At 41.4% G+C, this 15,343-nt stretch overlaps 1 protein-coding gene across 1 annotated transcript in view; it reads right to left on the bottom strand.

Annotated features, from left to right (window-relative positions):
- Positions 1-1,447: 1,447 nt before the first annotated feature.
- Positions 1,448-15,343, bottom strand: part of ASXL3 (ASXL transcriptional regulator 3) — a 178,150-nt gene continuing 164,254 nt past the window's right edge. The window contains exons 11-12 of the mRNA XM_056138275.1: positions 7,727-9,680; positions 1,448-5,471 (exon numbers count right to left, since the gene is read on the bottom strand). Coding sequence (XP_055994250.1) covers positions 1,764-5,471; positions 7,727-9,680 — 5,662 coding nt within the window. The 3' untranslated portion in view covers positions 1,448-1,763. The remainder of the gene's footprint in view (positions 5,472-7,726; positions 9,681-15,343) is intronic.

Here is a 15,343-nt window from a genome sequence, read left to right as displayed (position 1 = left end):
GTTAGTTAAGAAAACTGAAGTCTCTTATCACTGAAAGAAATTTGGCAACATCACAACAATATATATATATGGAGAAAAAAACCCATATACCAATGGCTGACTACTATTAAAACAACCACGTTTGTTTTCCAGGAATGCAATTTCTGCTCATTCCAGTTAACTTTTAAGACGCATTTTAAGGGAATGTCAAAAGTGTACACTGGCTAAGATGATCGCATGTGAAAATATCTCTCATTCTTACCCTAGCAACTAATGAATTTTTCTCCATTAGAAAACTCTATAGCCACAATCAGTAGATGAATGGCACTCCATATCTTGTGCTCTGTGATCTGAAGTTGAACGGGCATGCCGTTTGTTGTCGTATAACTTCCCACTATATGCATGTGCTTTTGAACTTGCTGTAGGGAACTGAGCCTTCTGAACTATAGCTTTTCTGTGGCATGAGGATGGCCAAGGTATATAAAATACTCAGCACTTTTACTTCACTAAATAAATGCTGGCAATATTGGTAAGATGCAGTATCCCTTTTGGAAAAACTGCTCCTTTCCCCCAAAGATATATGTACTGAATTCACCTGGGGGTGGGGTGAAGGGGAGCATGCAATGTCTCAGACAATTTTTTCAGGAAGGTCTACTTCAGAGTGGATTATAATCATATAGGAAGTGAATCATGAGAAAAAAAAACCTTTAGAAAAATGTCAATGATTCTGCTTTCTGTAGTCCCCTTTATCATCAGTGACATTTTATGAAAGAGGCTGCCTACTTCTGCAATGTTGGGAGCCAGAATGAACTGGTGTCATCAGTAAAGGACAACGATTCATTCTCCCCACTCCAATTTTTGTATTTAGTCATTGTACTAGGATGAACAGACTGGACTAATATTTACATATTCAATGTATGTAGTTGGCATTCAAAACATTTTCTTTGCTTTTACTTTATAGGGTTTTTTTCAAAACTATCATGTGAAAAATCAAATATGCTTCAAGTGTTCTTAAAAGCTACAACTGAAGCTCCAAAATCTGGACCTATGGCTCTGCTGACAACTCATCTGACCATATCAGGTGTCAAAGGGCTCAAAGCACATACTGGGCACAAAGCCGACACTGTAGTTCTACAATAATGTGTGTGCAGTGTCCAAGACAGATCAAGATATTCTGCCAGTCTCTGAACAGAGTAGAATGGAGGAAAGAAAATATGGGACAGTGAGGTTCATTAATGGCATGCCTCCTTTTACTGGAACTTTTGTGATGAGGAAATACAAGCAATCACACACTTAAATCAGATTCTCCTTTGCAAACATGGTTTAATCACCATTGTGAGTCAGGTCCAGAAAAGTGAACTATGGAAACCTTTCCTGTAATGGTCAACCTATGAAACAATGCATGACCACACCCTGCATCACTTTTATGTTCTCTTTCTACACCTTCCTTTCTGACCACTCCTAGGTGAAAAAGTTCTTTTCTACACCTGGATGAACAAAAGGTGAATGGGTGTAGTTGATGTGTATAGACAAGGACACATGTCTCAAAGCTGGCAATGGTAACTTAATATGTAAGACATGCTGCTAAGCCACTCTGTTGGGGGTGCAAACTCCCCTTTCTGAGAAATGCAAGAAAAAAATAATACCCCAAAAGATAATCTGCTCCAAAGTAAAATAAATTAGCATGCTATAAACTACTGAGTTATTAAAAAAAATTGTTTTTGTAGTTGACACCACTTTGCCTTGTCCTGCTGAAAAGGGATACTGCATCTTGCATTCTGCTCTTATCGCACAACCAGACAAGCTACACATAGTTTTGAAGGACCTATGCAGTCGTCATGGCAGAAGGCCCCGCAGCCTTTGCACACAATCATGGCTTTCAGGCGGCAAGAGCATTTCAGTTCTAATTCATCTGCGTTGCTGCTGTCGGAGAAGTTCTGAACGGGCATCTGAGCATTCTGACCAGGCAGGCCCGTGGCAGGGCTGGAGCCACTTCCCAAAATCCCAATGGACTTTTCAATTGCAGATGCTGCCCTTTTGAAGCTTGTGCTACCAAAGTGTATTGTTGGATAATTTCCACAAAGCTGCTGTTGTTGCTGCACCTGCATTTTCTGAGCAGCTAATTGGGTAAAAGGCTTTTGTGGCTCAGAAAGCAAATAGGAAGAGAAATCTGCATTTTTTAGCGCAAACGCTTTTAACTGTTCTTTCATTTCATTCTGGTCATAGGAAACTTGTTTCATGCCCAGTTCACAGCTGCTGCTTAAACCTTCCTCAAAAGAAAGAGGTTCCGATTTTATATTGCTACATATGCCCGTGGACTGTGGCCAACTACGTCTCTTAGTGGTTTCCATGGCAACTGGCGCTTGTTTCTGATCGGATGGGACGTCTGCAGTAGGAAGAGGTGGAGGTAGTGGAGGTGGTGGTGGGGGTGGTGGGGGCAGAGCCAGGGGTGGAGGGGGTGGTGGGGGCGGGGGTGGGGGATGCACTAGTGCTTTGCTAGGCATAGTGTGTGCAGTCCCTCCCACGTCATCACCATCTTTAATGGGCATATTGGGGGACATCATGTTAGTGAGCCTTAGCTGGTGAGGTGCTGAAGAAAGGCCAACCTCTCCCAAGGCCTTTTGTTCAAGGTGCCTATTGAAGGCAAATGCATTACAGCCCACTGGGGTCTTGGCAGAGGCCTGCAACAAAGCTGCAGAAGGAATGGGGCCCCTGGCAGCCATGGGCATTTGGTAAAACTGCTGTCTATGAGAGGTGCCAGCGTCGGGGTGGAAGCCACCATTCTTGTCGATGTGATAAAGGTTCTGCTGAAAGCTACAGGAGGGGAGCAGTCGCTTCTGCTGTTTGACCTCCGGGCTGTGGACAATTCTGTTCTGCATGGCGTGCTTGCTCAGCCACTCCTGCTTAAATGGCTGGCTGTGCCCGAGCTGATTCAGGCCCGAGTTGATGACACCAGGCACCCCCTTGACATCTGGATCCACCAACAGTTTCCCTGGTTCACATTTAACTTGAGTGTGTTCCCCTACAGTCCTGGCGACCCTCTTTTTGGGGTGGTTTTCTCGCTTTCTCATTGGGAGTGGTGCCAGAGTCCCTGCCAAGTAGCCCTTGCCATCAGGATTTGGCGAGCTGGATGGCATTTCCACAATGTTCCTGTCTGGAGCCATTTTCCCTACTGAGGTAGTTTGAAGAGGCAGAGGCAGCCTGTTAATCTCGAGCTTGGCACCCAACCTGGGCTGTGGCAACACTTTTTCCAGAGGAAGGTTGCCCTGCAGCAACTGTGTCACCAGCGGATTGTTTGCCTCTACGGACGACAGGCGGCAGCTCGAGCTCCCGGTGCCGGGGACCCTCTTCAGGTTGTCTGCAGCCAAGGAAATCGTCTCTTCCATGGGACCAGAAGTGGATGCCTTCATGCTCTGTGTGGGCTGCACACTTGGGGCAGCTTCAGGGGCTGGAGGGGGCAGCTCAGGGCCAGGGAAGCCTTCAGTGTCCATTCTAAAGCCCTTGTCCACTTCATGAGGTTCTGATTTCACGGGGAGAGTGACATTTGCCAGGAGATTTCTGGGGTGAAGTTCCGCCATGTGCGAGTAACTGGTGTGCTCGGTCTTGATGGTCTTTGGGCAGCTTTGCTCTAGGTAATCTTTCTGCTTACTTGAACCTGATTGACTCCCGGGGGGCTGTTCTGTGTTCCTCAGCCCCTCCTCAGCCCAGCAAATCCGGTTTCCCGGAGCAAACTGATTGTTACAGGTTGTGTCTGCTTCACTTTTGAATGGGACTGGGCCCCGGACCTGCTCAGCAAAGCTACTGCCAGGCACAGTCACATCGTTGATTTGGTCTGGAACCATTAGGGGTCCTTCTCGAAGACCTGCACAGGGGGCCTGAGGAGTTTTGCACTCTTGCTTTGAGGCTGAGGCTATTAAGAAGTTAGAACTATGATCTCCAGCTTCGTTAGCCACTGGCTCAGGCCTGCTAATGACAGATACCTGAGGACATGTCATGGGTTGGACTGACGTTTCTGTTCTTACCAACCTGCTCTGGAGGTCGAGGCTGGCTTCTGCGCTTTCAATGGAGACGGTGAGGGATAAGGTGGAGGTGAGCGTGGTGCTGTGGTCGACGATGACTTTACATGGGATGGACCGGTTTATGGCTGTTGGTACGAAGGCTCCCGAAGGGGCTTGGGCTTTGCTGGAATCGGGCCTACTTCGAAGCCCTGAAGGTTTGTCCAAGTTTTCAGCACTTAACTTGGGAGAACTATCGTAAGAGTTGATTGTTAGCATGCTTCCAGTAAACATTGCCACGGGAGGGCGTGCAACCAGAGCATCTGTCACGGTGACGGAGTCCCTACCGCTGAGTGCTGCTCTCACAGTGGAGCCCCCGGGGCCTGGGGCCTGTTCCTCACTCCTGGGCACTGCCACATTTTCAGAAGGAAATCGGCTGTTGATGCCTGTTGGGGGAATCAAGACAGAGCTAGTGGAGAGGTGGTTTGGCAAGGTACTTGCAATGGAGGGCATTGGCACAGATGCGTACTGGCTGGAGACTAAGTTACTAGCACTACTGCTTGTTACCAGTAACTGCTTATCGTCAATGGAATTTGACACATTGGAGCCCTCTGTCGTGGTGGGAACTGATGAGTTCTCAATACATTTTGGTATCATGGCTATGCACGGAGTGTCAGTCCCCTGGATGGTTTTCAACATGCTTAGATTACAAGCAGAAATTGTGGTGTTTGCACTGTCAACAGACATTAGAACAGAGGATTTATCCACAGAACTCACAAAGGGATGTTCTTTAATTGCTCCTGACATAGCAGTGTTGCAAACAGACACAGGGACAGAATTTTTATTAAAAAGCATGGGCACACTGCTATTTTCAGAAGAGGTAGATGAAACAATTTTCTCAGCTAAATGAGACACGGGTATGTTTTCATCAGAGCTATGCACAGGTAAGTCAGAGGCAGTTTCTGGAAGTTTTGTCGGGTTAAGAGGCTGCTGCAATACACTGGTGGTCTCCCGGAGGTGTGCAGACTTGTTGCTAGGAGATCTGCAGTTTGGATTGACAATAATGACACCAGTTGAGCCTTCGATCTTTGTTTCAGGAGGAGAAGCTATCTCTAAGGCCAGTGGCCCTTCCTTAGAGCTGAGGGGAGCCAATCTGGACTCTTTAGTGTTCTGAAAGAGGTGGGCTCTGGCCTGATGCTTGGCAAAGAGCTTGGCCTTTGTCTGCTCTTTGATGTGTGCCAAGGTTCTTGCCTTTCCACCCTCTCCTGGGCTCCCAATGGCACTGGAGACAATGCTGGCTGCAGCAGCTACTGCTGCTGCTGCTGCTGCCTCTCGCTGAGCCCTTGCTTGCTGGGCTCTCGCCTTGATATCTGCGAGGGTCCTCGCTCCTGTGTTCCTTCCTCCACTGACCGAAGTGCTAGGGGATGCTCGCGACTCTGGTTTAGATGTGGGCTGGCTCTTGATAATAAATGGTGGTCCAATTTTGGACAGCTGGATCTATAGGAAAAAGAGAATGGAAGGAGAAAGCATTTCATACCTGAACACATGGAAAGAGGCATATGGGCGTGATAATGCAAATCTTTGGAAAGAGAAGTGGGATTCTCTCATACTATGGCTTAAATATCCTATATCCTGGGAAGGGCCTCCTTACTCAACAATAAATGCAGCATGGATGGGACAGCTAATATTTTTCTCAATTGAATCACCATGAGATATACAGCTACAAGGTTGTTTATGATTGGATTTGTTATACAATGTTCCAATACCCAATTACTTCACCAGTGTACATTTCCCACTACCACTGTCCCCAGTTTCCCCAGCTAAAATTTTTAAGATGTTCTTAATTCCCAGAAAGCATCAACCAGTGACTACGTTTAGCATGGAGACTAAGCATCTCTGCATGGCTCATATATAAATAGAAACAAAATTTGAGCTTCTTAAAATGAGGCTAGCTGAGAAGTCCCAGAGATAGCTTGCTTTTAGATTATTTTAAAAATGGGGACCTTGACTCTTAGGAGTCTATTGGTCTCATTTAGACTCCAAAAAAGCCCTGGCAATGGAGAACTGCATTCTCTGGACGCGAATTCTCTGACTTGACTCAGAGGAATTTTGTGATCCCAGAAAAATCCCCATGTGTTTGTTTCTCTAATAACCTCCCTGTGGCAGAAAGTATGGTTTTATGTACTCCCATACCACTTAGCATACTGCCTAATACACATATAGTAAGTACACAATTGGGTTTTTAAATCCAGTTGTAAAAGAATAATTTATTTTTGGCCTATTTTCATCACAAAAATGTTATAAAAAGGGGTGAGATGGTCTGTGAATGAGTGTTTTGCTTTCTGAAAAGATTTTTATTATTCTGTATTTATAAAAGTCAGGACAACTCTTGTTTTCTTCCTTTGAAAGAAAGTCTACAGTGACAGTCTTCTTATATAATGATAATCCATAACTTGATGAATTTTATAAGTATCTCAGTTCACACTGTTCAACCTACCCATTCCAGTAAGAGTCACCAAACTCATGACAGTTAAGACCTAACAACCAACATCCTGTCACAATTTCTATAACACTCTCAAGTTGCTAAGAATTTTCAAAGTCATTCAATTACAGCATCAGAGGCCCAGAAACTTAACAAGTTGGGGTGATACTTTTAAATATTATAGATGAAATTATCTACCTAAGTTAGCTCTACCCCATTTCAAATTGCTGTCACATGTCTCTTAAGCCAAAGGATTCAAAGAGAAGATGAGTTTACGAGAGAAAGTTATTTTTTCTTTAAAAATTTTGATTAAAAAGATTGAAATAATTGAAAAACAAGTTATATACTTAAGCAAGAGTTCAAGGTTAAATCAACAGCAACTATTACAGTATCTAGCTACTTACACGTAGGATACATGAATCAGGTAATATTGTAAAAGGCAAACTTGAATATAATTTATGCTATTCATATGTAATACATTTTATTTATTGCAAGATAATATAAGTAAACTGAGATAAAAGCATGAAATAAGTATGAATTATAGTGTATATTTCTTTTCTTAAAGTTTCTTTTTGAATTTACTTTAAATTTACTTAGGTAGAAAGATTTATATAAAAGGTTTATTTTCTGACACTGCAAATCTTGGATAAAAGGAAAACAGCAATGTTTGTGTATACAGTATTTTATTATTTTTTGAAATTAAACATGCTCTTCTTTACTAGCTTAGAAATTAAAGCCAAACAGAATTTGTATACCTAGCACTGTGGTGTTTTCCTGTAGGGTTCAAAGAGCAATTTCAGTGACCTATTCATTTTATGTTCAATGAGGTTCTACTATAAACCAGGTCCTCTCTGCTAACAAATAATAACAAATGTTCAGTGTATTTTGGAAAATGAATGGATAGCAAGCACCTTCCTCATCTTTTTAAAGCCTGCCTTTGACTTCTGATTTAGGCACAATGAACTTTTATGGGGCACTGAATTGTCTTGCAAACTCCCCTAAGATTTAAGTTTCTTTCCTATACTTTGAAATTTTCAAAAGATTGTTCTCTCCCTCCTCAATTCTCTTTAAATTTTGAGGTCTACATTTGAGTTCACTGCACTGTTTTAGAAAGGTTCACTTAATGCCAGATTTGGTACTAAGAGTCTTAGACAGTAAATTGCTAAACACCTAAAGGGAAGAAAGCCTGAATTATTTGAAAACTTAAATGGAAAAAGCTGATCTGTGGGGCTGCAGTTGCCTTTTTAGGTGTGCGTTTTTCATACTCTACCTTGAGAGGTGGAACTCTGGGTTCCTCTCTTGGAGGCAGTTCTTTCTCAGCTGGGCTGCTGGAGGATACGTTCCGGGTGGAGGGGTCATCTTCTATCCTGGCCCTCTTTTCCTTACAGATTCCAAAGCTATGCTGTTCTGCAGTTTTCCTCTTTGATATCTCCGATTCTCGACTTTCACTTCTTATGACATCAGGTGACTTGGAGGGCTCTAACAATTTGGAATTATGTGAGGCTTCCATTCGATTCTGTGAGCTCCCTTGCTTATGCGTTTTATTTCGAGAGCCCTCTAAAAGAGAAGCCTTATCCACTGGTGACACATATGGCTTGTCCTGTAATTTAGCTAATGGAAGTTCATTTCCCTTACTCTCTGTCTCCTCAGAGAAGACAGATAATTCCAAGGGTGAGGAAACCCCCTTTCTTTCTGTTCTTTGTAGAACATTATGACTTTTAACTTTGATCATTTCTGCTGATGGAAGTTCTGAAATGGAAGCTGGACAGGGTCTCTCAGCTTCAACCTGTAACTTACAAGACTGCTGGCTTGAAGTCTTACTGTGTAAGTCTCCAGATGGAAATGCTTCAGGAGCAGTGGAAGAAGAACCCATTTGGATGATTTCAGGAGCATTTGGCAGAATCTTCTGCTGAGAAAGAATGCTTTCCCCCAGGGGCTTGACAGAGACAGAAGCTTCCTCTTTCTGAGGGGAAGGTGGTTCTTCAGATATGGAAGGTGACTTTCTGGGTTGATGCACCATCCTTTCATTCATTGAAGAGTTAGAAATTGGAGATGTTTCTGCAGGAAGTGGCAAACTGGATACAAAAGTGGTTTCAGAAGTGAGAAGCATGGACGACACCGAAGAAGTTTCTGAGGTCAGTGGTAAATCAGACATGGGTGATGTTTCTGATGTTAAAGGTACATTGGATACAGGGGAAGCTTCGGATGTTAAGGGTAAATTGGACATCAGAGAAGCTTCTGATATTTCAGGTGAAGTGGATATTGGAGATACTTCTGACATCAAAGATGCATGGAGGTTTTCATCAGTGGGATTTCTCTGGTTATATTTTTCTGTTTTTTCCGTGCTGGACACCTCCGGACAAAATGTTGTTTCAAGAGAGGCTGGAGTGCAGGATTCTTCTGGAATGGACTGGATTTCTCCTCCTGGGGATGTCAGACTGGTACAGACTCCCTCTGGGCTCTGAGAAGAAAATGAGGCGTCTGAGATGCAAGCGTTTTCAGAAAGATGCTCATCGGGATCACTCTGAAGCTCCATATCAATGGCAATTGCTTCATTTGGAAAATGGTTTTCCAAAGACGATCCTGCTTTGACTTTTGGAGGATTGGTCTCTATTGCATTCTCTGACTCCTTTTGTTCTGTGTCACTAACGTGAGTTACAGATAAAGTAGAAGGAATGAGAGACTCACAGATTTCGAGCTGATCAATAACAACTGACATTTCCTCCTGGGGAGCTTCTGACTTCTCTTCCACCTTGACTTCAATATGAGGAAGAGTTTCTAAAACATCATTCATCATAACACAGGATTCCAAGTTATCTTCAGGAGGTGCTACCGCAGGCTCTTCATGAGAATTGGCTGGACTTTCCGATTCTTCAGAGAATTCGGTTACTGTCTTATGATTTTCATCCTGGCATTCACAGATACTAGTCTCTACTACTTCTGCAATTTCCTCTTGAATCACAGATTCTTCAGGGATCAAGATATCCTCTGATTCTGATTCTGCCATTGTATCTTTACCTCCATCAGCTGTAGAATACAGTGTAGCACAGAAATCAGGCTCTGAAGAAGTTAGATTCTTGGTGCATTTTGGCTGTTTCTCTTCCAAGGGCATCTCTGCAGAGAGCCCTGAAATGCCAGAGGTTCCACATGAAGAACTACTTTCTGCTCCATCATTGCTTGTTCCAGAAATGAGCTTTACTGATTCCTCTTTTGACATGCCCAATCTGAAATTAGAAATAGTAGAAATCACTGCTTAAGCACAAAACATGAAGTTCCATGTTAATACTTCTAAAGAGTATTCATTAGAAGTGCATTAAATTAATTTTATAACCACTCAGTAATTTTAGTTACATTTTTATACATTCTTAATTTATGTAAACTTGTTTAGGGTGACATAACAGTTCTACTGGTTTTGTAAATAAACTTTCCTCGTTAAGAAAGGTATACATTAAAACAAGAAAGGTCTACATTTCTATTCTATTGCATAATCAGGGTATAAGAAAATTATATACTACAAATGACAGATGACTAAAAAGAGCATAAACAAAGAATGTAAAATGCATTAAACATTGAATGAGAAGATAGAGAACCATACTTAAACTTGATTTGGTAGCTTCCAGAGAACGCATCATAAACAAATACTTAAAACCAGTGGATGATGGGTATGTTGTGAAGCCTTAAAATGATTTTAGTTAAGTTCTTTCAAATACTTTACTTTATCAAGAGTATCTCGCCCCCATGGCAAAGTCTGGCAAACTACCTGTGACATTCAATATGTCAAACACAGTAAAAAGTCTCACAATGTTACTGGGCCCGCTGGAGCAAATCAAGGAACAACAGGAGGACAGTGACAGTGACAGTGAAATGAATAAAAGAGGTATTACCCTACCCCTTCTTTTAGTATCAAAATGTCTACCTTAAGAAGATATGAACATTTCATTAAAGAATAACAAGACATATTTTTGTTAATAAAACTTTACAAAGTTTATTCTACCAGATCACATTTCTGTGAGGCAAGATTTGGAAATGTTTCTGGGAGATACTTTTATCCCTACTGGAACAGTTTTTTTTGGGGGGGGTAGACAGGGTTCACATGACCATACAGAACCTTGGAGGCACAGGGTAACAAGGGTAGAACCCATGGCCTCATGTGTGCAAAGCATGTGCTCAATCACTTGGTCCACATCTCCGATCCGCAGATCTCTTAGGGTGATGATATTCCATAAGAAAATAGTGGTCACAGGCATTGTGGAGGCAGGGAATCAAACCCAGGGTCTGAATATGCAAGGCATTCGGTCTTCCATTTTATGCACATCTCTGTTTCCTTATCCCAACTAAAAAATAGCTCTGTTTTTTCTGTTTTTATTTTTATTTTGTCTCCAATTAATTCTCTACCTAACAATCAAGTTGATTTTTCTAAAAATAAATGATCTCTTCCTTGAAGCTCCCTAATTCCCCACCGCCTTATAGATCATGTTCAAACTCTTGAATGTTACACACAAAATTTGCCATCTATTTCCTTGACTGCTGTCCCCATCCATCTCTGGCATCTCTAGTTCCTGACACCCTCCTTAAGACCTACCTATTTGGGCTGGAGAGATAAGCACAACAGATAGTTTGCATGACTTGCACATAGCTGACCTGGGTTCAATTCTCAGTACCACATATGTTCCCTGGAGTCCCAACAAATTGATTCCTGAATACAGAGACAGAACTATGTCCTGAGAACAGCTGGGTATGAGACCCAAACTAAAACAAAAGAACTATGTATCACATTTCTAATGCTAACCTTTAAAAACATTTTTTCAAATTTCATTTATTAAAGCAGCATGAGCTGCAAAGTTATTCATAGTCGAGTTTTTAACATACAATATTCAATCACCAATCCTACCACCAGTGTCAACTTTCCTCTACCAGTATTCCCAAGTTCCCTCTCCTGTCCCCACTTTGTATCTCAACCTGTCGTCTTGACACGCACCTTCTAAGTTTGGTTATTAAAGTTTGGGTCTCGTGATTTCATCATTGTTGATTGTAATTTGGATAGTTAGCTCTATCATTCCTTAACACCACCAGTCTACCTGGATCCTGTTGACCCTTGTCCCCATTCCTTCCCATCTATCTCTTCTCTCCTTCCCCTTCACTCTATTTCATTTTTTAAAAAATGTTTTATTTTTTAAAATTTTTTATTTATTTATTTTTTAATTTTTATTAGTGAGACATCACGAGGTACAGTTGTAGACTTACAAATTTTTGTGTTTGGGTTTCAATTATACAATGATCAAATACCCATCCCTCCACCAGTGCCCATTTCCCACCACCACGGATCCCAGTATCCCTCCCCCTCTCCTATCCCCCCCCCCCCCCGCCTCTGTGGCAGGGCATTCCCTTTTGTTCTTTCTCTCTTATTGGGTGTTGTGGTTTGCAAAAGAGGCAATGGGTGACAATCATATTTGGTCTATAGTCTACTTTCAGCATGCTCCTCCCATCCTGGGAGGATCCTCCCAACACCCTTTATTTGGTGTTCCTTTCTCTATCTGAGCTCCGTTTTCCCCTAGCATGTGTGGCTGGCCTCCAAGCCATGGTTCACTCTATTTCTTTCCTACTGCTGCAACAGGGTTAGAAGCAGAAAATGTGTTAAAAGAAATTTTTAATGTCAACCTTTAAACTGTTTCAGTCACATGAACAACTGACTTCCTTTCTCTCAATGGATCCTGCCTTCTTTCTTGTGATCTTGTTCCCATGCCTTTATTTCCTTACTTTCTTTTGTGTCAGCACATTTCCGATACATCCTTCCAGACCCAAAGCAATCATCTATTCATTCTAAACTTCTATGGCCAGTTCAGTACCCCCTGATTTTCCACAGCAAGTTATGCCTCTATTTCTCTTTCATTCCTTGAATTGCAATTTACTTTATTTCACTCTCCAGTTTTTAATTTGTATCTGGGATATATATATATACATATATATATATATACATATATAGATAAATTCATAAGAAGCATTTGTTCAATAAAAACATATTAAAGACCATAAAATTAAACCAGACTAATTTTCATGTCACCAAGCAAAGTCTAATAGAACTACTATAAACTATATTTTAAAATTAGATCTTAGACTCTGTAAAATATAGGAAAGGGAAATGGGAATAGGAGGAATAAACAGAAGGGTAATTTTGACAGTATGATGGCACTGCAACTTTGGGGGTGGGTGATGCTGTAATGCAGTACTCTCTAAATTATACAGCACTGTAAGCCATCGATAAATATATAAAATGTAACTAAAATGATAAAAAGACAAGCCATTATATCCTGTCATACTAACATTGCAAAATTAGTATCAGATAATAGAGAAATAAGCTGTTTTGAGGGTCAGAGAACTAGTATAGGGGCTAAAGTGTTTGCCTTGCCTGTGGTGACCCTGTTCAGTCCCTGCACCAGACATGGTGTTCAGTCCTCTGTGCATCAGTAGGAGTGATTACAGAGCATAGAGCCATGAGCAGTACCCCAGAATTGCCAGCTATGGCACAGCACCTCTATCTTTGAATAAATTACACCGTTTTGAATTATACTGTTCTGAATGTGCTTACATCATAGTATAGAAAATCACAAAAAGAAGCATAAGAAAGCTAATTTGAAAGGAAGAAATATTTTGAGTGAAAGTAATACTACTGTAATAATCTGCATGCAGGAAAAAAACAGTGAAATGTACTTTGATCTTTTCCCTTAAATCCTCAAAATGAAAGGGAAATAAAATTGGATAAACTTTTTGAGTAGTTGATCATTTTACTAAAATCCAGACTCTGAGAAGATATGCAATGACATTGCCTTATAATTAGACTCTTCTTTCAACTTTCCCCTAGATGAGTTCTAACTTCAGTTTACAATTATGCTATACTTAGAAGAACAAGAAAAAATACATTACAGATTAATTTACAGCAAAATAATAAAGCATAAATAAGGTTCTTAGGGGCTAGAACAAGCAGAACACCACTGGTACCTACAGATCGTACAGAATCTACCCACTGCCAGTCAGATTTCTGCTAGCTGGCTAATAACAATATTAAAGGTAAAGGTAAAGGCCCTCCCGTTGATCGTCGATTTGCTCGAGCGGGCCCAGTAACGTCTCCATTGGAGACTTTGTTGTTACTGTGTCTGGCATATCGAATACTCTCGGTAGCTTGCCGGGCTCTCCGAGAGGGGCGGAGGAATCGAACTCGGGTCGGCCATGTTGGCCGCTTGTAAGGCCAACGCCCTACCCGCTGTGCTATCGCTCCAGCCCAATAACAATATTATTGTATCTAATTTTATTAAATAGCATTTGTGTATTTTATCTATTCTAAAAAATAGTACTTTATAAAACATAGCTGTGCTATCACTCCTTTCATGGGAAAGCAGATTTAAGATGGCATAATGTACAGGCAGAAGATGTTCATAACATAACACTTACTGTGCAAAAGAAAACCCTACCCTCTGAAATCTTTGCTACAATTCAAAAGACCAACTCCTACAACTTCGATTTAGCATGTGTATGGGTTATTTCTAAGCACAACAAATACATATCTGTACTGTATTTCAAGTAGAACAAACCAAAAAGGTGATGGAAAGGTCTAAATGAAGGGCAGAAAACTAAGTCTAAGTCTAGCTGTAAGTCAGTTATAGTTAATTTGAAGATGTGTTTGGATGGCAATTTCTTGGTGAAACGTAAGATAATAAAATGGTACATGGACTTAGTCTGGACTGGAGCAATAGCACAGGGGTGTAGGGCATTTGCCTTGCATGTGGCGGACCCGGGTTCAATTCCTCTGTCCCTCTCGGAGAGCCTGGCAAGCTAATGATAGTATCCCACATGCACAGCAGAGCCTGACAAGCTTCCCATGGCATATTTGATATGCCAAAAACAGTAACAACAAGTCTCACAATCGAGACGTTTCTGGTGCCTGCTCGAGCAAATCGATGAACAACGGGAGGACAGTGCTACAGTGCTATGGATTTAGTCAGAAGAAGATGATCTGATGCTAAGAAAAAAGGAATTCCTCAGATTACTGGAGGTAATTTATAGATAACATAAGGGAAAGTCAATGAAATATCCAAAGTATATCTTTCATTCACATTTGCCATCAAAGGTAGAAGAGGAAATTAACAATAACAGTGATTTAAGAGAACCAAATCCATAAACTGCAGTAAGAAAAGTGTCAAGTGGAAGGACTGTTTTCAGAGGCTGGTGATAGTGACAGGCAGCTGTGTTCAGAAATAGTCAGGCTGCAGCCAGAGAGACAGTTCAACATGTTGCAGTGAATATTTCCCCTACAGGAGAACAGATCTGATCCCTGGCACCAGTGGGAGCAAGCTTGATGTAGAGAGTTGAAAGTAGTACATGGGAAATGCCTGGTACGGTCCAAATCAAAATAAAAGCCAACCAAACAACCTTGAATGTATGTATATGTGTGCAAGAATGTGTGTGATGGGGTCTGGAGAGGATATTTAACTGAAAAGGACATGCTGAATAAGATGCCACACAAGTTTAAAAACAGCACTGTGTATTCAAACTCTTACTATTCGCAGATGCTATGATACTATATGCAGAGAACCTTAAATCCTCTACCAAGAAACTCCTAGAAACAATGGACTTATACAGTAAAGTCGCAGGCTATAAAATCAACACCCAAAATTCCATGGCTTTCCTATATGCAAATAATGAGGCAGAGGAAAACGACATGAAAAAAGCAATCCCACTCATAATCAATGCCCCAGAAAATCAAGTACCTCATAATTAGCTTAACTAAAGAGGTAAAGGATCTGTACAAAGAAAACTACAAAACGCTACTCCAAGAAATAAAAGAGGACACAAAGAAATGGAAACATATCCCCTGCTTATGAATTGGGAGAAT

The sequence above is a fragment of the Sorex fumeus genome, unplaced genomic scaffold, assembly GCF_029834395.1.
Source record: "Sorex fumeus unplaced genomic scaffold, SorFum_2.1 ptg000128l, whole genome shotgun sequence".
Taxonomy (NCBI): Eukaryota; Metazoa; Chordata; class Mammalia; order Eulipotyphla; family Soricidae; genus Sorex; species Sorex fumeus.
This window is presented reverse-complemented; position numbering and strand designations above follow the sequence as displayed.